At 47.8% G+C, this 27,926-nt stretch overlaps 1 protein-coding gene across 1 annotated transcript in view; it reads left to right on the top strand.

Moving 5' to 3' along the window:
* The window catches only part of l(2)09851 (WD repeat-containing protein 1 l(2)09851), a 201,618-nt gene that overhangs the window by 22,980 nt on the left and 150,712 nt on the right, over positions 1 to 27,926 (top strand). Inside the window, exons 2-3 of the mRNA XM_069323846.1 lie at positions 3,776 to 3,912; positions 22,843 to 22,983. Coding sequence (XP_069179947.1) covers positions 3,776 to 3,912; positions 22,843 to 22,983 — 278 coding nt within the window. The remainder of the gene's footprint in view (positions 1 to 3,775; positions 3,913 to 22,842; positions 22,984 to 27,926) is intronic.

The raw sequence follows: 27,926 nt of genomic DNA, 5'->3' as shown, positions 1-27,926 counted from the left end.
GGGCTGCTCCATGCAACAACCTGTGGACCAAACTCTCACAAGTCAAGCCTGGCCTCGGGCTGGGCTTGGGGAGAAGAAGAACTCCCAGAACCCCATCAAGCAGGTATCAAGCAGGGGTTCATACCAGAAAATCAGCATTGAATGTAATGAAACTTGTCTTTCTGGTAGTGTCGGTGGCTCCCTAACTCCCTCCCAACCAGGTTCATCGGTTTGTTGTGCATCAGCTCTGCAGTGAGCTTGGAGCTTGCTGCTGACCTTGGGCTCTGCATTGCCATTTGGTGGCTTTTGATACTAATGGATTTAAGCTTGCTAGTTTGTGAGTGAACCACTTGTTCTTTATGAGCTTCGTTGATTTTCTGGATTCTTTCCAGACGAGGGTGACAGTAATAGTCCCTTGTTCTCTGCACCTTTAACCCTCAAACCGCTAGGGGTCCAAATGGAATTAACACCCACAGGCGCAACAAAAAAAAAAAAAATTTTTTTCCTTTTTAATCTCTTTATTTGTGTTCCCTGAGCACGGGAAAAATAATAAAAAAATTTAATTACACTTACTGTTGACGTAAATGAGCCGAGAAGATCGTCGATGACGTCACGCCTGATCTTCGCTGGACCGCTGTGCGCTCGGGGCGAGTCAGGCGCGACGGAGGAGGAGTGCGAGTTGCCACGAATTTATTTTCGCATTGTTATTTACAGTATCTATGGCGTATTTTACACCCATTTTTTCACTGGTGTGGTTCAATATGTTCTCACAAGATGATTTATAAACATAAAACTGTTGTCGATGTATATTGTATCCACATATTAGTGTCACAAGTATTTGCACAAAAATGTCTTATTTCACAATAAAATATACAATTTCTTATGATTTATTTCCACTATATACACCCACTTATTCTGTATTTTCATGTTTTGGCACCAGTCTTGAAGTCATCAAGACTGTGATACTCGTTGAAACATCGGACATGGCACAGAGGGACCTGACACGCTGTGCACCAAGTCATCACCATTTTTCTTTTCTGTTCCCTCTTGGTTGTTGACCAGCATACTACACACGCTGGCCTACTGCACGCTTTCCAGTTGGTGGTAAAAACCTGAAATTGTGTGTCAAAAAGGCATCCCTGTAAGCGAGCCTGGGTGTTGAAGCGTGGTGCAATACCGGGTTCAGAATGGGCCTCTGTACACCAGGAATTACTTTGCCAAACTTCGGTAGTAATTGAGTTACTACAGTAAAATTGAATGCATGGAAATTGCATTTACCACCTGTTTTGACAAGATACATATTGTAACTGTTCAGCATTGTTACGTCAACAAGGTGGAAAAACATTTTCTTGGTTCACTTCACTGTTTTCCGTACACACTCCACTGCCCCCACCATCATATCACTTTTATCCACCAAACGCATGTCGATGTTATAGTCCAAGGCACAATCTGGCTTATAGATTATTTCTCTTGTGGTTCTGTTCACCTTGCCACTGTCCAGCATTGTTCCAGCGTGATAGGTGGTCAACATGTTCACTTCACGCCTGTCTTTCCACCGCACTGAAAGAATTCCACCTGTTTTTCTGAGCTTGCAATCACCAACCTGCATAGCACCTGGAAACACTGGCATTTCCCTTCGTTTTGCCTTCACTGTGCCACACACTACAGTTCTATTATCAAGCAAGAACCTAGTTAGCAAGGGACTGGTATAATAGTTATTTATCTGTGTATAATATGTGGCCCTTGTTCAGGTATGGTGCAAGCAGTGACTTCACTACACTACCTGAGAAGCCATGTTGGTCATTAGCAGGAATGTCTACATTTGTACCCGTATACATTATCATGTGTAACACCATTCCTGTTTCACAGTCACAGAGTACAAAGAATTTCAATCCAAATCAGTGACGTTTGGAGGGAATATACTGCTGGAAGGCAAGACGTCCTTTGAAAAGCACAAGGGATTCGTCAATCACAAGCTTCTGAGCTTGTACGTAGAAATCCCTGTACTTTCCGATAAGTTCATTCAGGACGTGCTTTACCTTCCAAAGCCTATCATCATCATTCCGCTCTTCATCATTTGCAAAGTGATGACACCTGAGGATTATCGCAAATCGGTCTCGAGACATATATTTGCTGAACATCGGTGTTGGAACAGTGTGGTGTTTGCTCCAATAATGGTCGATTACGTGTTTGACACAATGTTTCATCAACATACACAGTGCCAAAAACACATACATTTCACCTACAGTCGTATCTTTCCATCGCTGCAAACGTGAATAATCGGATAACTCCTCTTCATCAATGAGATCACTTGCATATTTGTTCGTCTCATGAACAAGATGTTCCATTAGCGGCTCATCAAAATATGCAGTAAAATAATCCATTTCACACATATCTGCACCTTTATCAGGGAAAATGTCTGTAATTCCAACATCCGAATTATCAAAAACAGGAATTTGTTGAACAAAATCTGTCCCATCACTCCACACAAAAACACCGGGTGTCTTTCGAGAGCCAATAGCGGCACCACGGTGAGGAAACCGTGGACCTGGAGCTGAAGCAGGTCTAGGAACAGTAGGGGCGGGCAGGGACGGTGATGAAAATTCCTCGATGTTGAGGGTCTTTGTTCATGTGGTGCCATGCGGTGCCGCATGGCTTGGCCAGTTGCTGCTGACGCGACAAATTGTCGCTTGGCAACACCACACACTCCTCCACTGGCACTAGCGAAACTCTTTTCCGATTCTAAGTCACTAAAACCGGAAAATGATTCACCTTCTTCAGAATTGTCGAGCAAAACATCAATATCTTGCAAGGGAGCACATGAACTGTGTGGTCTTGCACAAATTGGGGTTGAGTGAGGGCCTGGAGGCATTGGCGAGATGCTAGGCCTAGCCCTGGTGGAGCCAGCATATTCACACTCGTTGTCGGTCGTATCCACCTCTGAGGGCTGTGTGTAGTCATGATCAAAGTCTGAGTCATCTATATCAGACTCATCACCATCCGGGAACAAATTACGAGTAATTTTGTCCTCGGTCAGAGGTCGCGAGGAACGCCTCGCTGAGCGGGGTCGGTCGTTGGAACTTGATGCGCTCGCCATGGTGTCCGCCGGGTAACTGAGGATTGTACACAAAGGGGACCCACACTGGATTTTTTTCCCAGGCGGGGTTTGTTTATGGTCGGTTGAGGCTCTCCGATGACTACCCCTATCCCATGCGGGGCGTTTAAATTATAGCGCTAGACACGAAATCATATATAAATGATATGCGCGGTTTCGGTTTTGTCACTGATATCATATATATATGATATGTGCAGTTTGAGGGTTAAGGAAAAGTGGGGGGGGGGGGGAAGAGCTCTGGTCTCTGGTCGGCCAGTCAAGTTTCCTGTGACTGATGTGATGTAGTAGTAGGGAGCCATCTCAGCAAGTTAACTTGAAGGAGCCTTCAGCTTTAGGTAGCCAGCAGGGCTCTGTCAGAAAGAGGCATTTCAATACATTCAGTGATGGTATTTTGTACTACTGCTACATTGAAAGATTGGTCAATTACTGTTTTGCCACAGTTTTTTCTTTTCACACAGATAACAAGCAGCATTTTTCAATATTATATCTTGTTTGCATTGTTGTATCTCACATTGTTTGCTACATTTGGTTTCATTAATAACATTTGCAAATTAACACCTTTCATCATTAAACTGGTATAAATCACATTCCATAGGTATGTGCATCTTTGTTATGATCTGCTTTAGTTTTGTGTATTCTAATTTAAATTAAGAATTAAAAAAAAATCCTTTTTCCATTCAGGTGCCCCATGTCTGAGCTTTGACATTGTGCGGGATGGTCTTGGAGACAATCGCACTTGCGACACTCCTGTTACTTGTTACTTTGTAGCTGGTACACAAGCAGCACGCACTCATGTCAACAAAGTTATTCTAATGAAAGTATGTAAAGTCTACTAGTATACAATATGTTAGCTTAGTAAAATTAATTTATCTTGGTAACCTTAAATGATACTGCTGTACTTGACAGGGCAGTCAATTAGTGTTAAAATTATTTTGCAAGTCATTTTGTTGTAAATACTCTACTTTAAGAATACTATATAGGAAAGCCAACTTTTGTATAAATGAATTCCCCTGTCTAACTTTTATAATTTTATTGATAAAATTATTTGTGCGAATTCACAAAATCCAAATTCAACCAAATTTAAAACTGACTGTTTTTAATGCCAGAAATTAATGCAATTTTAACATGGTAGAATTTCTGTGGAAGTCCCTTGTAGTTCCCTGAAGCTATTTTGCAAAGATGGCTCCCAACTACTAGGTTACATCAGCTGTGGAGTTGTGTTTGGCCTTCCCAGGACCAGGACCTGCCCCCCTCCCCCATACAGAGAGAGGTGCAGAGACTGGGAAAGCATCAATAAGGCCAGTGAACCACTACAGATCGCTTCTGGGCTCAAAAGAAATTAAGCCTTGAAACTGCCAAGTGAACTCCTCAAATAATGTAAACAAATGACTGAATCTCCCAAAACTAGTATGAGCTCTTTATGGCATTGGAAATTTGTAATCAGGATCTTGGATTGTAGTAAAATTGAGCCTTTTAGAGATAAATCTAAGCTCACTCTGTATGATATGGCAACCTATCTTATTACCATGGATAAATTACCTGAAATCCTTGCACTGTACCCACATTTTGCTTCCAGTAGATGAACGACATATGAGATTCAGAAAAAAGTAGTGTATTGTGAGGACTAATAATAATCAGAAGCTCCCCTATGACTCTGTAATATCCCCATTGGCCAAACTATTATGTATTAGCGATAAGACCTACCATTAATGTATGATGACTTACTGTAAATATGTAGCTCTTGTAATAGCACTTTCTCTGTAACTAGCTGACATTGTATCTATAAGGTGTGAAGGATTGAAGAAATTGTTTATGTAATAATCTAAGATGAGGTCTGATAAAGACCTTTTGTGCCCTCTGTAATGCTTTTGCGCTACCGCTCACAGGATGAGTATGGGGTGCACAATAAACTAGCCGCCTTCGGCGGCAACAATCAATCAAAAGGACGATAAACTGAAAATTATAAATGCCTACAGTCCAAGGGTATGCAACACATGGACAGAGGAGGAGCTGAATGACAAATGAAAAGGCCTCATAATGATCATGAGAGAGATTATAGTAAGAGCGGATAAAGATAGATCATGACTTGGTATTCATTGACTTCAGCTTGAAATCCATAGACAGGGAGGCCTGCAAAGCAAAAATGGAGGATTGTTAGACTGGTAAATTCATAAACCTCATCCAGAAGATATTCATGTATCAACACATTATGAAACAAGCTACCTTACCTTGAGGTTACCTTGAGGTGATTCTGGGGCTCAGCGACCCTGTGGCCCGGTCGTCGACTAGGCCTCCTCGTTGCTGGACTGGTCAACCAGGCTGTTGGACGCGGCTGCTCTCAGCCTGACGTACGAGTCACAGCCTAGTTGATCAGGTATCCTTTGGAGATGTTTATCCAGTTCTCTCTTGAACACTGTGAGGGGTCGGCCAGTTATGCCCCTTATGTTTAGTGGAAGCGTGTTGAACAGTCTCGGGCCTCTGATGTTGATAGTTCTCTCTGAGTACCTGTTGCACCTCTGTTCTTCAACGGGGGTATTCTGCACATCCTGCCATGCCTTCTGGTCTCATGTGCTGTTATTTCTGTGTGCAGGTTTGGGGACCAGCCCCTCTACTATTTTCCATGTGTAAATTATTATGTATCTCTCCCGCCTGCGCTCAAGAGAACGCAGGTTTAGGCTCTTTAGTCGGTCCCAATAGTTTAGATGTTTTACCGAGTGGATTCTAGCAGTAAAGGATCTCTGCACGCTCTCCAGGTTGGCAATTTCTCCAGCTTTGACAGGGGCTGTCATTGTGCAGCAGTATTCCACTCTAGAGAGCACTAGCGTCTTAAAAAGTATCATCATCGGTATAGCATCTCTAGTGTGAAAGGTTCTTGTTATCCAACCTGCCATTTTTCTTGCAGTTGTGACGGCTACTTTATTGTGTTCTTTAAATGTAAGGTCTTCCGACATCAGTACACCCAAATCCTTTGCATTGCCTTTCCGTTCAATGTTATGATTTGACAGAGTTTTGTACGTGGTTTCCGTTTTTATATTTTCATTTTTTCCGTAGCGCATGAGCTGAAACTTGTCTTCGTTAATAACACCATGTTATTTTCTGTAGCCCATAGAAAGACCTGATTTACATCTGATTGGAGGTTTGCCGTGTCCTATATGTTGTCAACTCTCATAAAAAATCCTAGTGTCATCTGCAAAGGATGATACAGTACTATAGGTTGTGTTCTAGTCTATGTCCGATATGAGGACGAGAAAAAGTACTGGAGCAAGCACAGTACCCTGGGGTACTGAGCTCTTTACGGTTGATGGTCCGGATTTTATTTTGTTGACTATTACACATTGGGTTCTATTAGTCAGGAAATTGTAGATCCATCTGCCGGTAATTCCTTTTGAATGCATTTTATATGCAATAACACCATGGTCACATTTGTCAAAGGCTTTTGTGAAATCTGTGTAAATTACATCGGCATTTTGTTTGTCTTCCATGGCATCTAGTGCCATGTCATAGTGGTCCAGCAACTGTGATAGGCAAGAACGCCCTGTTCTGAAACCATGTTGTCCAGGGTTATGGAGTTGCTGTGATTCCATGTATTTTATGATCTTACTTCTTAGCACTCTCTCAAAGATTTTTATGATGTGCGATGTTAGTGCTATCAGTCTGTAATTTTTTGCCTCTGCCTTATTTCCTCCTTTATGGAGTGGTGCTATCTCTGCTGTTTTTAATGTCAGGGATAACACCAGTATCTAGGCTTTGTCTCCAAAGAATGTTAAGGGCCTGCGATAGCATTTTTTTACATTTCTTGATGAATATAGAGTTCCAAGAGTCGGGGCCTGGTGCAGAGTGCATAGGCATACTGTCTATGGCTTCTTCAAAACCCATTGGGGATAGGGTGACGTCTGATATATGATTTGATGTTCGTATCATGTCCATGAAAAATTCATTTGGGTTATCAATCTTCAGTGTGTTTCGTGGCTCACTGAAAACAGTCGTACTGATAACTCAGTATTTGATTCCTCATTTCTTTGTTGTCATCAGTGAAAGTTCCATCTCCCTTTTGCAGTGGCCCGATACTAGATGTGGTTTTTTATCTTGATTTTGCATAGGAGAAGAAATATTTTGGATTTCTCTCTATTTCACTGATGGCCTTTTGCTCTCTCTGCCTCTCCTGGGTTTTGTATCATTCTTGTAGCTTGAGTTCAATTGCTTCTATTTCTCTACCTACCTAACCTTCTTTGCCGTTCTTGAGATAGGGTACGACTCAAGTTGTTCCACGATTCGTTTTCTTCGCCTATAGAGGGAACGACGTTCCCGTTCCAATCTGCATATCTTCCTCTTTTTTTTCTTGGGGCTATGCGGTTTGAACATACTTCTAGTGCTACTGAGCTTATTTTTTCCAGGCACTGGTTCAGGTTTGCATTTTCTAGCTGTTCTTCCCAATTTATTTCTGTGAAGTCTTGGTTTATTTGTTCCCAGTTTATCTGTTTATTGTTGAAGTTGAATTTGCTGAAATCTCCATCGGGAATCGGGACTGGTTTTGAAGGTTTATTTCCCATGCTAGTCAGAACTTCAATTAAATTGTGATCTGAGTAACAGGTATTTGTAATCATTATGTTCCTGATCAATTCATCATTATTGGTGAAAATGAGGTCCAGCGTGTTCTCCTTCCTAGTTGGTTCTACTATTTGCTGGTTTAAGGCAAACCTGTCGCACATCCGTAGCAGGTCATTTGCATGTGCCTGTTCATTTAGGCTACTTCCTGGAATTCTCTCTGATACAACCGTATCAGCAATGGTCTTCCATTTCAGGTGCCGTAGGTTGAAGTCCCTAAGCAGGATGATGTTCGGGGCTGGATTTGTGAGGTTTTCCAAGCAGTGTTCTATTTTCATTAGTTGGTCTTTAAACTGCTGATGATTTGCCTCCGGTGACATATACGAGGACAATAACTACATTTAAGAGCTCTACTGTATTTTGATTATTAGTACTTCCACCATATCATTTGTGGTGTTTAGCAGCTCAGTACAGATGAGTGTGTCCTTGATGTACAGGCTAACTCCACCCTGTAGCCTGTGTTTCCTATCACATTTGAAAAGATTGTACTCCAAAATCCATATTTCACCATGGTAGTCCTTGGTGTGAGTTTCCGTTAGGGCTGCAAACACTGCATTAGCCTCATGTAAGAGGCCATCTATGAAGTGCACTTTGTTACATTTGCGTGTTTTTATACCCTGGATGTTGGCATATAAAAATGATGTTATGTTTGTGGAAGTGCTGGATGCTTTACTTGGTGTTAATATCTGAGGCTCTGGTAAGGAGGCCACTGTGTTAGCTATGAGAATGAGGGAAGGGGACGTTCCTTCAATGATGGATTAGACACTTGCTAGGAAAGAAGAAGAGATATTTGACATTCATTTTGTTTCCCTCTTGTGTAAAAGACCATGTCCTTTTGGAAGTAAAGTATGTAATACATTATAATCTAGAAGAGAATGAGGAAAATGAAGCAGCTGATAAACCTGATTTCAGGAGAGGACACTATGGGGAACTTAAATAGTTCTTTAATGAGTTTGACTGGGAAGACTTCTTGTTGGGGAAGGAAGTAAATTAAATACATGTCAAGTTTTGTGAAATATATGATAAAGGCACATCAAAATTTAGACCAAAACAAAGATGCAAAAATAGGAAACAGGATTGGTTCTACCGAAATTGCAAGAGGGACAGAGACTAAAAGGCACAAAAATGGAATCGATATAGGAAGAGGCCAAACCCTCAAACATTCCAACCATACAAAGAAGCAAGAAACTACTACACAGCAGTGAGAGGAGAGAGAAAGACATTTTAAGAAATGGATAGAAATGCAAAGAAATGATAAAGCATCTGAATTATTGGGAACGTCTCAAAGCTTTCAAAATGTACTCTCTGGAAAGGAGACAAGAAAGGTATCAAATAATATATACATGGAAGATACTGGAGGGCCAGGTCCCAAATTTGCATAGAATAACAACACACTGGTGCAAAGGGTACGGAAGGAAATGCAGAATAGAACCAGTGAGGAGTAGAGGTGCCATAGGCACAATTAGAGAGCACTCTCTTAACATCAGGGGTCCACTGCTGTTCAACATCATACCAGCAAGCATTAGAACTATTGCCGGAACGAAGAAATCACAAGTCGAGCCTGGCCTCAAGCCGGGCTTGGGAGTAGAAGAACTCCTGAAACCCTCTGGGTTTCAGGAGTTCTTGGTGAGGCAAGGCCTTTGGGGGTACGGCTTGACCCCGGGTCCTGCCGTGGAGGTTCCCGGGGTTGGGGAGGGGTTGCCTGGGAGGCCTCGGCCCCGTTTTGCCCCACTTGGGTCCTTGTACCCTTGGTGCGGGGCTTGCAGTTCCTCAGAGTGGGGATTTTCTTTCCCCCTTTGCGTTCATGTTGGTTTCGGGTCTTCCCCAAAACCACCCGGGCATAACTGGCCGACCCCTCACAGTGTTCAAGAGAGAACTGGATAAGCACCTCCAAAGGATACCTTATCAACCAGGCTGTGACTCATACGTCAGGCTGCGAGCAGCCGCTTCTAACAGCCTGGTTGATCAGTCCAGCAACCAGGAGGCCTGGTCGACGACCGGGCCGCAGGGACACTAAGCCCCGGAAGCACCTCAAGGTAATCTCTAGGTAACCCCCCCCTCCCTAGATTCGGTTCCGTGTTCCGTAGAGTCCGTCAGTCCCATCATTCCTAGGGGTGTTTCACCCCTTTTCTCGTCCTTTTTGTGATTCTGTCGTGATACTGTTCCCTTTGTATTGGGGTCCATGCATGTACCTTGATCAGGGGTGTCTTTTTGTCCGTATGTGCCTCAGTGCATTTGTGCTTGCTTGTCGTGGTTCTTGTTGGTTCGCGACCCTCTTCGTACCTTCCAATATTATTGGAACGCCTGTTGACTTCCGGTGAGGTTTCCTTCTGGGTCCCCCTCCATCCTTGTCTCCTTTCGCTTCTGTTTCGCCTTTTGTTTTCAAAATAATTTCGTCTCCTTCCTGTTTCGACGTTCCTCGTATTCGCTACGTACGCCTTGCTGGTTTATGTACGGTATGAGTATGTACAATGTGTATGTATGGTATGTGTATATACAATGTGTGTGTGTCTGCCTGGTGTACGAGCCACGCCACCCGGTGGACGGGTGGTGCGGTTCGTGTCTCATGAGCTGGGGTGTTTTTGTTTCTGGACGGGGTACTCATGTGTTCTGTGTCGTTTCTCGTTTTTTCTACGGCTTTTCGCTTGTCTTCTCTCTCAAGTCATAGCCCTTTAATTGCTAGGGGTGTTCTAGAATTTATATGTGGGGTCGTTGCTTTGTTGTTTTCTCTGCTTCAGGGTGTGGGGTGGCTCAGAGTGGTGCCTCCTCCACCTCTGTGCTGCACCTTGTCTTCTGCTGGGCACGCACCTCTGGACGTATTTCCACTTCGAATTCACATTTTTCCTCGGGTACCAGTACATACAATACATACTGCCTCTTGTGCGCATACCATTCTGGGCAAACCACTGGCGATGCTCCTGGTATGTTACTCTGCTCATCTGTGTCGTGTCTCCGCTCCGCAGGCGAGATTGCACTGTCTGGCGACTGTCGGCCTGATGCTGGTTCTCGTCTTTTGCTGGGGTACTTGCCTAGTTGTGCTTGCGGGGGTTGAGCTCTGACTCTTGGTTCCGCCTCTTAATTGTCGGTCGACGAGTGTGCAGATTCCAGAGCCTCCTGGGCTCTTTCTTGTCTATTTTTTCAACTGTGTCTGGTGTCAGCCTCCACCACATACCTTCCAAGTGCATTCCATTTCCTACCTCCTCTGACATTGCTCCGGTTCTTTTTAATGTCTCTGTAGCTGATTGGGGTCCTCCGCTTAATCCTGTGTTCCCTTGTGCATGTACCCCCCATGTTCAGTACTCCATCCTTGCTTACTCTGTCACTTCCCCGCTTGTGGGGTTGGATCCTGTCAGGGTTGTTTGGTGTTGTGTTTTGCTTGGACCCCTTGTGTGTAGTTTCCCTTTGTCCGTGTATCTTGTTCTTCGTTGTCCTGTGGGGCACTGCCCCGCTTTTCGGTGCTTTTTGTTTAGTTTTCTGGGGGGAGCCCCGTCGGCTCCCCGGAGCTATCCCAGGCTGATATGCTAATGTCAGACTTTGGCATCAGTCATGTGTATGGAGTTCTTAGGCCTACCGGGGACCATGGCCAGAACCGGGCCCCCTCAAAGAGGCAAGGGGAGCAATGGCCTATAGAAGCCCCCGTGTAGTTGGAAGCATTCTATGTCTGCCATCGACCGGAACAGGCACCCAGAAAGGTAAGCGCCCCAAAACAAACCCCTATTCTGGTTAAAATTGCTACCTAAAACCGAACTAGTGGATAGAACTCCCCAACCGAAAACAAGCAAACTAGTGTGACGTCACACACTGCCGCGCCGCTGTCTGCGCAGCTCCCCCCTCCCTGGGAGGGGGAAGGGGGAGCCCCAGACCCCCCGCCCCGGCTACCCACACCTCAGTTCTTGAGGCTGATGCTATAGGCGATGGTCGTGTGCTCTGGCTCCGGTGTCGCTACTGCACTGTGCTTTGAGTGTGGTGTTAGTTTTGTGGGTGCGAGAGCCAGGAGTTATCTTCAGTACTCGGGCTGCATGCGCCTAGGGCTGCCTTCCCTAGGTGCCCTGTAAGTACTGCCCTTGGGGCTTGGGGTCACCTTCCACAGGCTCCTCGGGGTCTGCCTCTGCTGGTCCGTTTTACCTTTCGGTTTTTCGGCCGCCTGTTGGGCTCTTGGGTGTTCTGTTCTCCCTTGTTACCGGCAGGTAAGAGGCAGTTTGCACTGGTAGGGGCGCAGGGTGCTGCTCAGCTTGTAATTCCCGACATCGCGGCCGGCTCTGTTCCTTGGAGTTCGCTGTCCTCTTGCGGGGTTTTGTTTTTCTTTGTTTTTGCCTGGTGGGGGGTTCTGTCATTTTATTCAGTTTGTTTTTGCCCTTCCACTGTTCTCCTCGGTGGCGCCCCCTGCTAGGTCCCCGTGAGTGTACACGTCCCTGGGGTTCAGCTTTAGAAGTTTGCTTGGTAGTTTTGGGCGCCGGTTTGCAGCACCCTGCCTGGGACTACCTGAGCGCGAGTCCTCTTAAAGTAAACGCTCAGGACCCTGGGAATCCCCTAGGGGGCGCGTGGGTCCGATGGATGTGACCCCGGAGTCCCCCCTCTCTGGTTTTGTGCGAGTTTGAGGGTTGCTCGGTCCCCTTGTCTCAGGGTGACCCTCATTGTTTTTGCCTCTGCCACGCTGCCTGTTGGGTCGGTGATACTTTCGACCCTGAGTCCTGTGAGTGTTGCTGCTTGCTTGTGACTCAATTTACCCAATCCTCTGATGATTCTATTCGGGTACAGGCGGCACGTGCGTTGCAGTCTAGGTTTCGTCTGTTGCAACACGCTCGGTTGGTTGCTTCCCCGGATGCCCCGGGGCTGCCCCGCTTTGCTTTTCGAGACCCGGACTTGGGGGTGGGGGTTGCTTCGATCCTGGTTCAGTCCGCACCTCCTCGTCCTTCCCCTTCTGTTCGTTCTGGTCCCCCGCCCCTGCTTCCGGCCCCGAAGCGTCTGAGGGTTTCGGGGTCGGAGCAGGGGTTACTTGATCTCGAGACTCGGGCAGCTTCGGGGGTTGCCCCTTCCGGGGGGGTGGCAGAGGCATTCGAGTCTTGTCTCCCGGCCGAAGCTTCAGGGTCTGACCAGTGGGCCCCCCTTCCTCCAGCTTTTCCGGCTGCTCCGTCCTTGTCTTGTGGGGTCGGGGCTTGGGGAGAGGACTCGGCCTCGGGTCCTGTGGTGACGGACCTCGAGGCTGGGGAGGGGCTGACTTCGGGGCTTTGGGCCCCGCTGGACCCCGCCTGGGTTTTTCTTCCCACTGAGCGGGGCTTATTGTTACAAGGAATGGGGTTTTCTTTCCCCCCCTCTGCGTACGAGTTGGATTTGGTGTCGGCCCCTCCCCGGGTACGGTTCCGTGTTCCCCCGGGTACGTCGGTTCCGTCCTTCCGGAGGTTTTCGGCTTATCGCATCCAACCTGGTGTGGTGCGAGCGGCCTTTGCAGCTTACCTCCTGCGTGACCCGGATTATGCCTCGGAAATGGATCCGTCCACGGTCAGGTTTGGGACTTCGTTCCCTTTCTGGCTCCGTTACGAGGTTCCGGAGTAGTCCTGGCTAGCAGACTACCCCTTGTTTGGTCTGGATTCCTGGCATTCTTTCTGTCGTTCCCGCACGCTGGAGTGGCGGGAAGCTTCCACGGTGCTTCAGGTTTTCCTGGGGGGTGAACTTGAGTACCTGAATGAGTGCTTGTTTGCCCCTGCCCTTCCCCGCGATGTGGGCGTTATTCAGCTCCATGTGCAGGTTCCCTCCCTTTCGGCGGCGCTCGTGGCGGAGGACTTGCGCGCTCGGGGCCTTTTGTGTTCGGCCTTGCGGTTCTTTTCCCTCCTGGAGCTGTCTTCGGATTGGCTCGTGGAGGATGTGGGGACGCTTGGGTCAGTCCCGGGGTCCGGCACCTTGTCCTCGGCTGCGCGTTCGTCGGCTGCCTTGTTGAAGCTGTTCACGCCGATTTTGCGGGATGCGGTTTCCCTGTTCTATGCTTCCCGTCTCGCGTGTCGGCAGGCGGTGCTGGGTTCCTCCGTGGAATCTGCTTGGGCTCTGGCTCTTAGGTGTTCTTCACCTTTTTGTCCTCTCCTGTTTGGGGAGTCGGCTGTGGCGCAGTTTATTCAGGCTGCGTCGGCGGCTTGTCGTCCGATGTCGGACTTGTTGGTTTTCCGGGGGTCCCAGGGTGGGTCCTCCCGGAAAGGTCGTGCCAGGGCTCGGGGTTCCTCTCGTCGTGGTAGGCCTCTGGTGTCAGGTTTGGGGTTGGCTCCTCCTGCGGACCCTCCCTCGTCTGGTTGGCGCGATGTTCGCGCTGTGCGGGGTTCTGGGTCTCGTAAGAGTCGCCGGCCCTTTCGCGGTTTGCCCCTTTGACGGGGCGATGGGGGGGCGGCTTGCGCTGTTCGCCCGCGCCTGGTCCCACGATTCGTGGGCCTTTCGGGTCGTGTCTCGCGGCCTGCGGTGGCGTTGGGTGGCCCCTCCCCCCTTTTGGGGGGTCGGGGCTGGCAGGGCAGGCTTCTTCCCCTGCGCTCTGTTGAGTCGTCTTGGAGTGGGTACGCTTGGGCGTCGTCGAAACGACGTCGTCCCTCAGATGGGTTTCCCGTCTGTTTCCGGTTCCGAAACGGGACTGCGCGGACCTGCGGTTCATTCTGGACTTGTCCCGTCTGAACCCCTGGGTTCATTGCCCCTCCTTTCGGATGACTACGCTGTCTCAGGTTCGGCTCCTCTTGGAGCCGGGAGCTTGGATGGTGTCCCTGGACCTCCGGGACGCTTATTGGCATGTCCCGATTCATCCGCGGTTCAGGGACTGGCTCGGTTTTGTAGTGGGGCGTCTGAGTTACCGCTTTCGTTGTCTCCCGTTCGGGTTGAACCTGGCACCTCGCGTGTTCACACGCCTTACACGGGTTGTGGTGGCTCGTTTGCGTCTCCTAGGTGTTCGGGTGTTGGCCTACCTCGACGACTGGCTGGTTTGGGCTCCCAGCCAGTCAGCTTGCTTGCTAGCCAGGGATTTGGTTCTTTCCCAGCTCGCCGGGTTCGGGTTCTTGGTGAACTGGAGGAAGTCCCATCTGGTTCCCTCTCAGGTTTGGACTTGGCTGGGTCTCGTGTGGGACTCTCGAACCGCCTCCTTGTCTCTCCCTCCGGAGTCTCTCCTGCGGCTGCGGTCCCGCCTTCGTCTGTTTCTGGAGGGCCCTCGGGTCACCCGGCGGTTGCTCGAGGGGCTGTGCGGGAGCCTGAACTTCGCGATGGTGGTCTACCCGCCGGGTCGGGTTTGGCTTCGACGGCTGTTCTGGTTCCTTCGGGGTTCCCCCTTCCGCCTCTCTCGCGATCGCAGAGTTCGACCCCCGGGGGACTTGCGTCGGTTGCTGCGTCACCGGCTTCCTCTTCGGGTTTTTCGGGGTTCAGTGCCTTGGCGCCTACCCGAGCCCTCGCTTGATGTGTACACGGATGCGTCGTCTCTCGGCTGGGGTTTTGTGACCAGTGCTCACCAGGCCGGCCAGGGGCGTTGGGTTCCGTCCTTCCGTCGAGCTCACAGTACGGTGCGGGAGTTCGCGGCAGTGTGGTTTGCTCTGGGGAGGATTCGGGTGGCCCGCGGATCGACGATTCGGCTCCATTCGGACTGCTCTCCGGTGGTTCATTGCCTGAACCGCGGGGGTTCGATGCGGTCCTTGTCTCTTTGGGGTTGGTTGCTTCGGGTGACTCGTCTGCTGAGTTCTCGGGGTTTGGCTCTCCTGGCGGTTCACGTACGGGGCGTGTCCAACGTCTTGGCCGACGCCCTGTCTCGCTTCGTTCCCCTCTCCACGGAGTGGACGGTCGACGACGAGTCCTTCCGTTGGCTTTGCCAGACGTTCGGGCGCCCCGAGGTGGACCTCTTCGCGTCGGCGTGGTCGCGGCGTCTTCCAGTTTATACGGCGCCCTTCCCCGATTGCGAGGCCGTCGGGGTCGATGCCTTTCGGCTCGACTGGTCGAGGTGGGGGTTCCTGTACCTCTTTCCCTCGGTTCGGCTGTTGCTCCAGGTCCTGACTCGCTAAGAGACTTACCGGGGGAGAGTTGTCCTTCTGGCCCCTTGGTGGCCGGCCCAGCCTTGGTTTCAGGCGCTGGTTGCTCGGTGTCCGAACCCGAGGGTTTTCCCGCGGCTCCGCCTCTTTCAGCAGATCGGGCCGGTACGTCACGTAGCTGGTTCGATCTTCTCCTCGAGTCTTCGCGTATGGTTTTTTTGACTCGAGTCTATCATCATCTCTATGGTGATCAGGTGGCCTCCTTGTTGGTGTCCCACCTGAGGGCTTCTTCTCGGCGGCAGTATGAAGTTTCCTGGCGGTCCTTCCGTTTCTTTTTGCGTCTTCGTCGTGTTAGCTCCTTGTCTGTTCGGGTGGTCTTGTCCTTCCTCTCGTGGTTGTTTCAGGACCGTCATCTTATGCCTAACACTGTCGCTTCGTATCGTGCGGCGCTGGCGGAGCCGCTTCAGCTTGCTTTCGGTATCGATGTTACGTCTGCGCCGTTTCGCAAGCTGTCTCGTGCATTGTTTCACCTCCGGCCTGCTCATGCTTCGCCTGAGCCGTCCTGGTCTTTGGACAGAGTGCTCGCTTTCCTTTCATCTCCTCGTTTCGTTGTGGCCCCTTCGGTCCAGGATTGTTTTTCCAAGGCACTTTTCTTGTTGGCTTTGGCCTCTGGGGGTCGGGTAGGGGAGCTTCATGCTCTCCTCCGGCGCAGGGGTTTCTGCTCTTTTGGTCGTGGTGATAGTTTTGTTCGTTTGCAGCCGTCTCCTTCTTTTCTGGCGAAGAATGAGACTGCTGCGTTCCGGAGGGGTTCATGGGTGGTTGATGCTTGGTTGGTCAGGCCGGGGGTGCATCATGTTTTGTGTCCGGTTGTGGCGCTTCGCCGTTATTTGCGCGCCACAGGTTCTGTGTCCGGGGACGCGCTGTGGGTTGATCCGGTTTCCCTTCTTCCCTGTTCGCGGGTTCGGGTCTCTCAGGTCGTCCGCAGGGTTATTAGGTCCAGCCAGCCTGCGGTCTATCCCCGTGCCCATGACGTTCGTAAGTTCGCGGCTCTTGCTGCCGTCTTTGGGAATATGTCTTGGTCTGATATTCGGGCTCGGGGATTTTGGCGGTCGAACAGGGTCCTGGCTGCTCGTTACCTTGTGAATGTCCCTGGGCCTCGTCGGGCCTGTGTTGCTTTGGGTCGGCGGTTGCAGCCAGTTGTCTCGGCTTCGAGTTGAGGGGTGAGCGACGACCGCCTCCCGGGTAAGTCCCTCTTTTTCTGTCTGTGGGTAGTTAGCTCCGGGGAGCCGACAGGGCTCCCCCCAGAAAACCAGCGTTGAATGTAATGAAACGCCATTTTCTGGGTGAGTCCCGGAGGCTCCCCGGCATCCCTCCCTCCCTCCGGTCGGCGGTTTTTCGCGTTTTTGACATCCAGCCTCAAGAACTGAGGTGTGGGTAGCCGGCGCGGGGGGTCTGGGGCTCCCCCTTCCCCCTCCCGGGGAGGGGGGAGCTGCGCAGACAGCGGCGCGGCAGTGTGTGACGTCACACTAGTTTGCTTGTTTTCGGTTGGGGAGTTCTATCCACTAGTTCGGTTTTAGGTAGCAATTTTAACCAGAATAGGGGTTTGTTTTGGGGCGCTTACCTTTCTGGGTGCCTGTTCCGGTCGATGGCAGACATAGAATGCTTCCAACTACACGGGGGCTTCTATAGGCCATTGCTCCCCTTGCCTCTCTGAGGGGGCCCGGTTCTGGCCGTGGTCCCCGGTAGGCCTAAGAACTCCATACACATGACTGATGCCAAAGTCTGACATTAGCATATCAGCCTGGGATAGCTCCGGGGAGCCTCCGGGACTCACCCAGAAAATGGCGTTTCATTACATTCAACGCTGGTTTTTTTGGCACCTGGGTTTTTTCCCTATCTCTGGACACTCCTTCCTTGCCTATCTTCGGTGCCTGGCTGCACCCTGGTATCCTTAGTATCCTTCTGTGTATGTGCAATCTCCCACTACGCACTTTGTGGCTTTGTGGTTGGTTGTGTACATTGCGTTCCCTGCTGCTATTTGGTCCGTATTCGGGTGTTTTTTCTTGCTTGTTTCTGTTTTCCTCCTAAGCTACACATGGTTGTGCTTCTTGGTCGGTACTTCTTGGCTATAATGTTGTTGGTTGCTGAGGTGGGCCTCTGTCCATGTTCCGTTCCCTGCTTTTGGACTGCCCTGGTGTTCAGTTTTGGTACCGAGTTCCTTCACGTTTTCTATGTGTCTCGCTGCAGGCTTCTGTGTTGCACTGTCTGTGGGGAGTTGTGGACTTCCGGTCTACTGCTCCTGCCCTACTGGTTCCCTTTTTGGGACAGGTAGCTGGGATTCTGGTCCTGGCTCCAGCTTTTCCTTGTTCCTTTTCCGAACCGTACATTTTTGTTTTCCTGTAATTACTTAATTACTAGTAATTACCTAAGTGTAGTTACAGGATGAGAGCTACGCTCGTGGTGTCCCGTCTTCCCAGCACTCTTTGTCATATAACGCTTTGAAACTACTGACGGTCTTGGCCTCCACCACCTTCTCACTTAACTTGTTCCAACCGTCTACCACTCTATTTGCGAAGGTGAATTTTCTTATATTTCTTCGGCATCTGTGTTTAGCTAGTTTAAATCTATGACCTCTTGTTCTTGAAATTCCAGGTCTCAGGAAGTCTTCCCTGTCGATTTTATCAATTCCTGTAACTATTTTGTATGTAGTGATCATATCACCTCTTTTTCTTCTGTCTTCTAGTTTTGGCATATTTAATGCTTCTAACCTCTTCTCGTAGCTCTTGCCCTTCAGTTCTGGGAGCCACTTAGTAGCATGTCTTTGCACCTTTTCCAGTTTGTTGTGGTTAATGTCCTGTGTAGTTCTCCTCCGGTATCCCTCGAAGACTTGTGCGTTGTTCTTCCCTGCTGGAGCTGGTTGCGCTGCTCCTTTGGGTTGCGGGGACGCTGTTTTTTTGCTTCGTGTCTCACACTTTCCTTCGTGGTGCTCCCTTTCCTCGTTGGCCTCTGCCTGGGCCCTGGCTCTTCGGTGTTTGGCCTTGTTGATCCTTCAGGGGTCCCCTGGAGGGGGGGGGGGGGGGAAGGGGTTCCTCCCGGACAGGACGTGTCTGCTCGCTCGGGTTGGTTCTTTTTGGCTCGCTGGGGTTTGGTTCCTGATGGCCAATCCTTCTGGTTTTTGCCTTCCTTGGCGGACCCTGCTGCTTTCTTTGGTTTCGATCCTGTGGGTTTTCCCGTGGCTCCATCTCCTTCTGCGGGTCGGTCCCATCCTGTACAGGGCTGGTTCGTTCCTTCCCTCGAGTCTTCGCGTCTTCGGTTTTTGGGTCTCCTTTCTCGTCGCTGGTGTGGGCGCTGGTGGCTTCATTGTTTGTCTCCCACCTGCATCCTTCGTCTTGGCGGCGGTGTGTGTAGTTTTCCTGCTGGTCCTTCTTGTTTTTCTATCACTGCGAAGGGCCCTTTGGTCTCTGATTAGGGTTGTCTTGTCTTTCCCTTCGGGGTTGTTCCAGGACTGTCTTGTGGTGCCGTGTACTGTCGCCTCGTCTTGGGTGGCACTGGCGGAGCCACTCTCGCTTGCGTTCGGTGTTGCTGTTCCTTCTGCTCCGTTCCGCTTGATGCCTTGGGCGTTGTTTCACCTCCGACCTGCCCTTGCATTTCCGGTGCCGTCCTGGTCGTTGGCCTGGGTGGTCTGTTCTCTTCTTCTCCTCAGTTTGGTCCTTGGGTTGCTGCTTGATTGGTCAGGCCACGTTGCTTTCTAGTAGTTCGGTTGTAGCTCTTCACTGTTCTCGGTGCATAGTGGCCTCTGGGGTCATGGACGCATTTTAGTTTGCCCGAGTTCCCTTCCTTCCCTCATTCCTGTTCTGGAATGAGGGAAGGAAGTTATTTTTTGTTATTTCTTTTTTGTGTTATTTTTTCTTGACTTCATTTCAACACATAATGACTTAAAACTTTCATATATTCGAGTACGAATGCCAAACAATATTTATTAAAACATACAAGTAAATTAATGAATTAGAAGTACCTTATACATTGTCGATAACTTCAACTTCAATTACTGATCTCTAAAACTAGATTTTCAACATTGAGTCAGCTTCAAAAAATTAAGTTTCTGACCGATTCTCACCATTTTTACATATAGTGTGCGCTGCTGTCTGTTCTACAATCCTATTATGATGGATTTTTCCTTAACTAAACATTTTGAGTTATAAATTTTGTTGTCTGAATTTGGTGCATATTTCAAATGCCATCTTGACGATTTTTTTTTACAGTAAATTAAACTGAAAATCTTTTTTTCTAAATCTATTAAAATGAAGATCATATACCACTCTGAAAGCATAATAACACTTAATGAACAATTGGCGATATTAAATATTTTTGCAGCTGATCTGAAAATCTGAAATTTTCAATGATAAATTTTATAATTATTTTTAAATTTCTTGTTTTTCAAGTTACGTTGATGATCATTTAGACAAAGTTGGAGTGTTTGCTTAGTAGATTACACACAAAAAATTTGAAAGCGTTAAAACAAGTTTGAAAAATTTAACTTCTGGTACCATCGGCCCTTGGCGTATATATACGCCATGCGCAGTTTAAGGGTTAAAAGCAAATTGCAGGTAATGAATAATATTCAGAGGTTGAAAATGGGCAACAGGTTCACAGAGAATTAAAAAGAAATGTGTGAAACACTAAATGAACAGTTCCATGGTTTGTTGCTGGGAACTCTCTTTTTTTTTTTCCTTCCCCTCTGTCACATTTCCCTCCCTCTCTGTTACATTTCCCTCCCCCCCTGTCACATTTCCCCTCCCCCTCTGTCACATTTCCCTCCCCCTCTGTCATATTTCCCTTTTATGCTTGGGAGTTCTTGCATCCGGGGGCCTTGCATCGGCTGCTGTGTCGCTGGCTTCCTCTTTAGGTTTTTCAGGGTTCAGTGACTTGGCCTCTACCCGAGCCCTCAATCGGTGTGTTTTCGCTGACGCCGTCGTGTCTCGGCTGTGGTTTTGTGACCAGTGCTCACGAGGCCAGCCAGGGGTGGTGGAGTCTGTCCTTCCATTGGGCTCACAGCACAGTGCGGGAGTTTGCGGCGGTGTGGTTGGCGCTCAGGAGGATTTGGGTCACCTGCGGATCAACGTTCCAGCTCCATTCGGATTGCTTCCCGGAGGTTGTGTCTGAATAGAGGGGGTTTGATGCGGTCCTTGGCTCTTTGGGGCTGGTCGCTTCGGGTGACTCGTCTTCCGAGTTCTCGGGGTTTGACTCTCCTGACGGTTCATGGCCGGGGGGTGTGCTGCGTCCTGGAGGACAGCCTGTCCCGGTTCGTTTCGCTGTCCACGGAATGGTCAGTCGATGCCGACTCATTCAGTTGGCTCTGCCAGACGCTCGGGCGCCTGGAGGTGGACCTCTCTGTGTCAGTGTGGTCGAGGCGTCTTTCGGTATATGTGGCGCCCTTCCCCGATCGTGAGGCCGTCGGGATTAACGCCTTCCAGCAGGACTGGTCGAGTTGGGGGGTTCCTGTTCTTCTTTCCCCGGTTCAGCTGTTGCTCCAGGTTCTAGCTCGCTTGGAGACATGCCAAGGGAGAGTAGTCCTCTTGGCCTCGTGGTGGCCGGCCCAGCCGTGGTTTCTGTCGCTGCTTGTCCAGTGTCCGAACCTGGAGGTTTTTATGAGGCTCCGCCTCTTTCAACAGATCAATCTGGTACGTTACAAGACTGGTTCGCTCTTCTCCTCGAGTCTTTGTTTGGTATTTTTTATTTGAATCCATCACCATCTGTATGGTGATCAGCAGGCTTTTTTGATGTCCCACTTGCGGGCTTTGTCTCAGCAGCAGTGTGAAATTTCCTAGCAGTCCTTTCGTTTCTTTCTCTTGCATCGCAGGTATTCCTCGCTTTCGATTCGGGATGTTTTGTCCTTTCTCTCGTGGTTGTTTCAGGACCGTCATCTTGTGCCAAATACTGTCGCCTCGTATCGTGCGTCGCTGGCGGAGCCGGTACAGCTTGCTTTCGGTATCGATGTCACTTCCGCTCCGTTTTGCAAGCTGTCTCGTGTGTTTCACCTCCAGCGGGCTCATGCGCCACTTGAGCTGTCCTGGTCTTTGGATTGGGTGCTTTCTTTTCTCTCTTCTCCTCGGTTTGTTGTGGCCCTTTCGGTTCAGGATTGTTTTGCTCAAGGCTCTTTTCTGTTCCCACAGAACTCTGTGGCTGATGTTAGTAGTTGGGAGCCCTCTCAGTGAGATAGTTTCAGAGAGCCACTTGACTTTTACAGCCACATGCTGTAAATCTACAGCATGTGGCTGTAGGGAGCATGTGGCTGTAGGGAGACCAAGCAAATATTGCATCAGCCGAAAAAATGATAGGATGGATTATGAGTACTTTCAAATCCAGGAATCCTATCACAATGGTTGTACTATTCAAATCACTTGGCTGTCCCGGCTTGAGTATTGCTCAGTACTCACTTCCCCCTTCAGAGCTGGAGAGATTGCTGAAACAGGGAATACAGAGAACTTATACAGCATATATAGACGTGATAAAGCACATAAATTATTGGGGTCATCTCAAAGCTCTCCAAATGAACTCGCTAGAAAGGAGACAAAGATCTCAAATAATATATACGTGGAAAATACTGGAGGGCTAAGTCCCAAATCTGCACAGTAAAATAAACACGTACTGGAGATATGGAAGAAAGTGCAGAATAGAACCAGTGAAGAGCAGGGGATACCGAAGGCACAATCATAGAACACTGTATAAACATCAGAGGACCACGATTGTTCAACACCCTCCCAGCGAGCATAAGAAATATTGCCGAAACAACCGTGGACATCTTCTATTCAACTGAATAGTTTTCTTCAAGGAGTGCCAGACCAACCAGGCTGTAGTGGATATGTGGGCCGCTCCAAGCAACAGCCTGGTGGACCAAACTCTCACAAGTCAAGCCTGTCTTTGGACCGGACTTGGGAAGTAGAAATACTCCCAGAACCCCATCAAGCAGGGGCTCATCCAGAAAGAAGAGTTTCATTACATTCAGCATTGTTTGTGTTTTTATTTCTTAGCATGCCTACCAAGAGCCTGAATTTATTTGTAATATTAAAAGGAATAAACAGAAATGAGTATGGCATTTTGGAATTCTTTGGAATTTTAGTACAGAATGAAATTAAAGTTTGATTATATTATTAATTTTGTTTACAGATGAGTAATTTGAGAAAGATCAAGCAGAGTGACAGTGATGATGACAGTGAATTGGAGGATGATGAGGATGAAGGCAGAGGTGGTGAACCTATTCTTTCTTCAGCATCCATCAATCATAATGGTTGTGTCAACAGAATACGGGTTAGTAAACTGGGTCAGTTCACGATAAAACAAATATTTTGCTAGTGAAGTGCGAATGATATATTCACCTTCAGTCTTGTTAAAAAATAAAGCAAGTCTTAGCCAGTCTTTGAAAAAAAAAAGCATGTCCCGTGGACTTGGCTTTTCTGTCACGGGCGGTGGTTGCCGACACAGACTCTGCCCCGGGGCCCTTGTCTGCAGCTACTGGGGTATGGTAGAAATTGGGTGTGGGCCCCTGTGTCCTGTTCGGCTCTGTGGTTCCTTGTTGGCAGGGGGTGGGTGTTTTTGTGTGTGTGCTTCTGCCTTGTGTGTGGCTGCCCTTAATGCTTCGGTTCCGTGTGCCTTTGTGTCAGGATTATCCTTCTAGAGGTTCCTGTCTCAGATCTCTCCTCTGGTAGCTCTTAAGGCGCTTTTTCTGTTCCTCCTCTGTGACTGGCTTATGCCTCGTTGGACGATACTTGTTTTACATTTGGGTCTTTTTCTCCCTTAGTGGTATTTCGAGGTCTGGTGTCTTCTTGGTTGGCAGACATTAGTTTCTTGTCGCTTTGGTCTTTCATGGTCTTTGTTGGTCCTGCACGCTTTAGTGGATGGGGTATTGTCCTCTTTTCGGATGTTCTAGGGAGGCTGTTTTCATGCCTTCTTTGGCTGCCTGTTTACCCCGTTCTTCAGGTCGTGGGTCTTGTTCGGCTCTGTGATAGTACCAATTTTCCCTGCTCAAGCCTTAGCCCCAGATTGGGTGCCAGATGTGCAGATTTATTAGGAGGTGAGAGCAAATGCCGAGGTCCAACTATTTGGTTTTCCTGTCACTAGGTCGTTAGCTCCTCAATTGAATAATCAATCTTGAGGGGTAGCAAATGGGTCCTCACACCAAAAATTCTGTATTTAGTATTTGAAGCTGTGGGCTTGATCCCAGAGCTTAAACCAGTTAAATTCTAGAATTCAGAAGTAGCTGTAGCACAGCAAAATAATGGATCAGTACTCATTAAAGGTTGTTGACAAAAAGACACTTTTGACACAATTATTATTCAACAAACTTACTTATTAATACACGGTAATAACAATGTTACATAATGTTACTTGCAATGTGTCACTCCAACAGGTAAACAGTACCAGGTACAGCAGGACACGGTTCCACCACTCTGGCTGGCAATCACAAAACCTAGTCTCTAGCCCTCTTGCATGGGCAATAGGAACAAAGTGAACTAACTGAACACCGGTGAACACTTGGACTCGACTGCACTCAACCCTTGCAGTGGCAATCGTCAATGATGGAAATACAACAATAAAAATAACAACTTCTTGCAAAGAGATACTTGTCACTTGGCCATTCTTCAATCAAGCAATTACATTAACACTTGTCACTAAGGACTGCAACAAATAAATTATTATGTAAACACTTGTCACTAAGGACTGCAACAAATCAATGAACAATTTAATTATTACTTTACATTAAACCCACTGTCAGACAGGCAGTTAAACCAAGATGAATAATTGTTTATAATTATATTATAATTACTTAATTATAATTACTCACTCACTGTATATCACAGGTGTCTCCTAGACCACAAAGTGCATTCAAAAGGAATTACTGGAAAAATAGGCAGATGGATCTACAATTTCCTGACTAACAGAACCCAGTGTGTAATAGCCAACAAAATAAAATCCGGACCATCAACCGTGAAGAGCACAGTCCCTCAGGGTACTGTGCTTGCTCTAGTACTTTTTCTCATCCTCCCATATTGGACATAGACAAGGACACAATCTATAGTACTGTATCATCTTTTGCAGATGACATTAGGATTTTTATGAGAGTAGACAACATAGAGGACATGGCAAACCTCCAATCAGATGTAAATCGAGTCTTTCTATGGGCTACAGAAAATAATATGGTGTTTAATGATAAGATCCAGCTCCTGCGCTACGGAAAAAACGGAAACCACGTACAAAACGCAGTTAAATCATAACATAGAATGAAAAGGCAATGTAAAGGATTTGGGTGTACTCATATCGGAAGACCTTAGCTCTAAAAAACACAATAAAGTAGCCGTCACATCTGCAAGAAAAATGACAGGTTGGATAACAAGAACCTTTCACACTAGAGATGCTATACCAATAATGATACTTTTCAAGATGCTAGTGCTCTCTAGAGTGGAGTACTGCTGCACAATGACAGCCCCTTTCAAAGCTGGAGAAATTGTTGATCAGAGCGTGCAGAGATCCTTTACTGCTAGAATCCACTCAGTAAAATATCTACAACTATTGGGACCAACAAAATGCCTAAATCTGTCTTCTTTGGAGCGCAGGCGGGAGAAATACATAATAATTTACACGTGGAAAATAGTAGAGGGGCTGGTTCCAAACCTACACACAGAAATAACACCACATGAGACAGGTAAGCATGGCAGGATGTGCAGAATACCCCTGTTGAAAAGCAGAGGTGCAATAGGTACTCTGAGAGAGAACTCTATCAACATCAGAGGCCCGAGGCTGTTAAACACGGATCCACCACACATAAGGGGCATAACTGGCCGACCCCCTCACAGTGTTCAAGAGAGAACTTCACAAGCACCTCCAAAGGATACCTGATCAACCAGGCTGTCACTCATACGTCAGGCTGCAGGCAGCGGCATCTAACAGCCTGGTTGACCAGTCCAGCAACGAGGAGGCCTAGTTGAGAACAGGGCCATGGAGATGCTAAGCCCCAAAATCATCTCAAGGTAGAGACAATACTCAATGACTTACCTTTTCAGACTCCTCTGGTGTCTGGAAAGAATATAAAATGTATCACACACACATAAATACTCAATAATAAAATAATAATGACAACACTGTACAACTCAAATGCACAAAAGTGTAACAATGCTAAATGTAGTGGGGGTGGGTGTAACACTTATATCAGTACCATACAGACTGCTGTACCGACACCAATCTTATTGCTTCCTCGACCAATTTAACTCTCACCTGTACTGGGTGATAATAAGATAGATACAGGTCGGACAGCTGATCCAAGATTAACACTAGGAACACTTTAAAACAAGAGTAATATTTGTGCTGACTTTATGGTCAGCCTGTCACTCACCTTGCATACACACAACATTGAACTGTTGATGCTTTGATGAAATACTCGAGCAATTTCCACATGTGGTAATATGCGAGTAACACAGGGTTGGAACTAGATGGCAGGTACAACTAATTCCTGGCTGTGTGTGTCCAGTCAGTCAAGTTGGGGTATGCATTGACAATAGCTACAGACAATGGTGACAGGGTGAGTGCGAACACATAGCGTCATAGGGTGGCATGGCTTGGCGGGAAATTTCACTAAGTCCCAATTGGCTTTGAAGTTAAAGTTATCTCTCCCAGAAATTAATGGCAACAATGTGGAATCGATGTACGTTATAGAAAACCCATTCTCGTGATGCTAGACTCACGGATGGTCATAATGATGACTAATATAACACTGCCAAGTCTGGTGGCTTCTTGTGGGTGATCACGTGGCGTACACATTCTCTCTTCTTAAATCACTTGTACCGAAGTTAATTATAAAATATCGCGAACCGGATTCTGCAGCGAATCGAGCTAAGTGAAATTAGGCAGATGCAAGATAATAATTAACGTCGATTAGGTGGGGGAATCTAGGCTGTGGCCGGCAGCAGTGATCCTCATGTCTTGGTAACATGACAGATGGCTTCAGGATGCTGCTGGTGGGCTATGTAGGACACACTGAGATTCTGCTCCACATCTCCTGTTCAGTACATGAAATTACCCAATCAGGTACTTGGCACTGAGGCCTTCACTAATTAGGACAGTCCCTCCGGGTGGCGAGAGGCTGTGACGTCATAACTACCTTCTCGGGGAAGGCCTTGGGCTTATCGCGGTGGTTGGTCCCTGTCCCCTCTCACTGACCACAAAGTTCCTCATGACTGTCTCTTTATACTGGCTTCCTGGAATTACTAGTTGACATACATCATTTCTCTCTGTAATTAACAAATGGCTAGGTACACGATGGCCTTCGCAATATCAATAGCCTTCTGATGACATGAGCTTTCCACAGATTCCCAAGAAGGTAAACTCGAGTCTTGTATTAACAAAACTCGACCTTGTGCACACGCTTCTGTACACTCAATTGCCATGGTGCACTCATTTTGCACGCATAAGACAGCTGGAAAAATCCATCCTCTCGCAGGCTCTGTCGTGTCACGACGTCCCACAGTACTACTGGTAGCATAGAACTTTCCATAAGTCATCAAAAAGCCACCTGGCCTCAAAAAGGCATGTCTAGAGTAAAGTGAAAGTCTGTAAAATCTACTAGTTTACTGAGGTGAACTTATATACATAACACCACTCTACATACAACACATATCCACAACTAGTAACTTAATTAAAGAAGGCACAAGTCAGGCAGCTAGCTGTTGCTAGGCCACAATCACCCAACAACAGTGGTACACTAGTCAACTTAAGACTGGCTATAAAGTCATGAACATGGTGGGTAGTGATATATAATACTAAAGTGGGGTAAAGTCTCAATATGGGCATCAATAACACCAGTCAGAGTCCTCTCTCCTGCCTTCAGAGAAACTAAGTCCCAACTGGACCAACGAATGTCAAAGTCTAGACTCTTCGTAAATTCTGCAGTCCACAACGACTTGACAAAAGCGAATTCAAATACTGTACAGGTCTTCTAAGTGTCGGAAGACAATGTCTGGAAATGTGAAAGTGTCAGAATGCCCTCTCAAAAGTCTAAGTCCCTAGACCAGGAAGTTTACTGTGTCCATAAACGAGGAATTTCGGGTATTGTATGTTCTCAAACAAGGAAAATTTGACTCAAGACCAAAAACCACAAGATTTGTCAAAGTCCACAAACTCCTCAACAATACAAGCAGTAAAACTACTGTACCCACACAGCTTAGTTATGAATATGCTAGCTACCACAGTAGCAAATATGT

The sequence above is a fragment of the Procambarus clarkii genome, chromosome 13, assembly GCF_040958095.1.
Source record: "Procambarus clarkii isolate CNS0578487 chromosome 13, FALCON_Pclarkii_2.0, whole genome shotgun sequence".
Taxonomy (NCBI): Eukaryota; Metazoa; Arthropoda; class Malacostraca; order Decapoda; family Cambaridae; genus Procambarus; species Procambarus clarkii.
The sequence above is the reverse complement of the archived record's forward strand: the minus strand, read 5'-3'. Positions and strand labels throughout refer to the sequence as shown.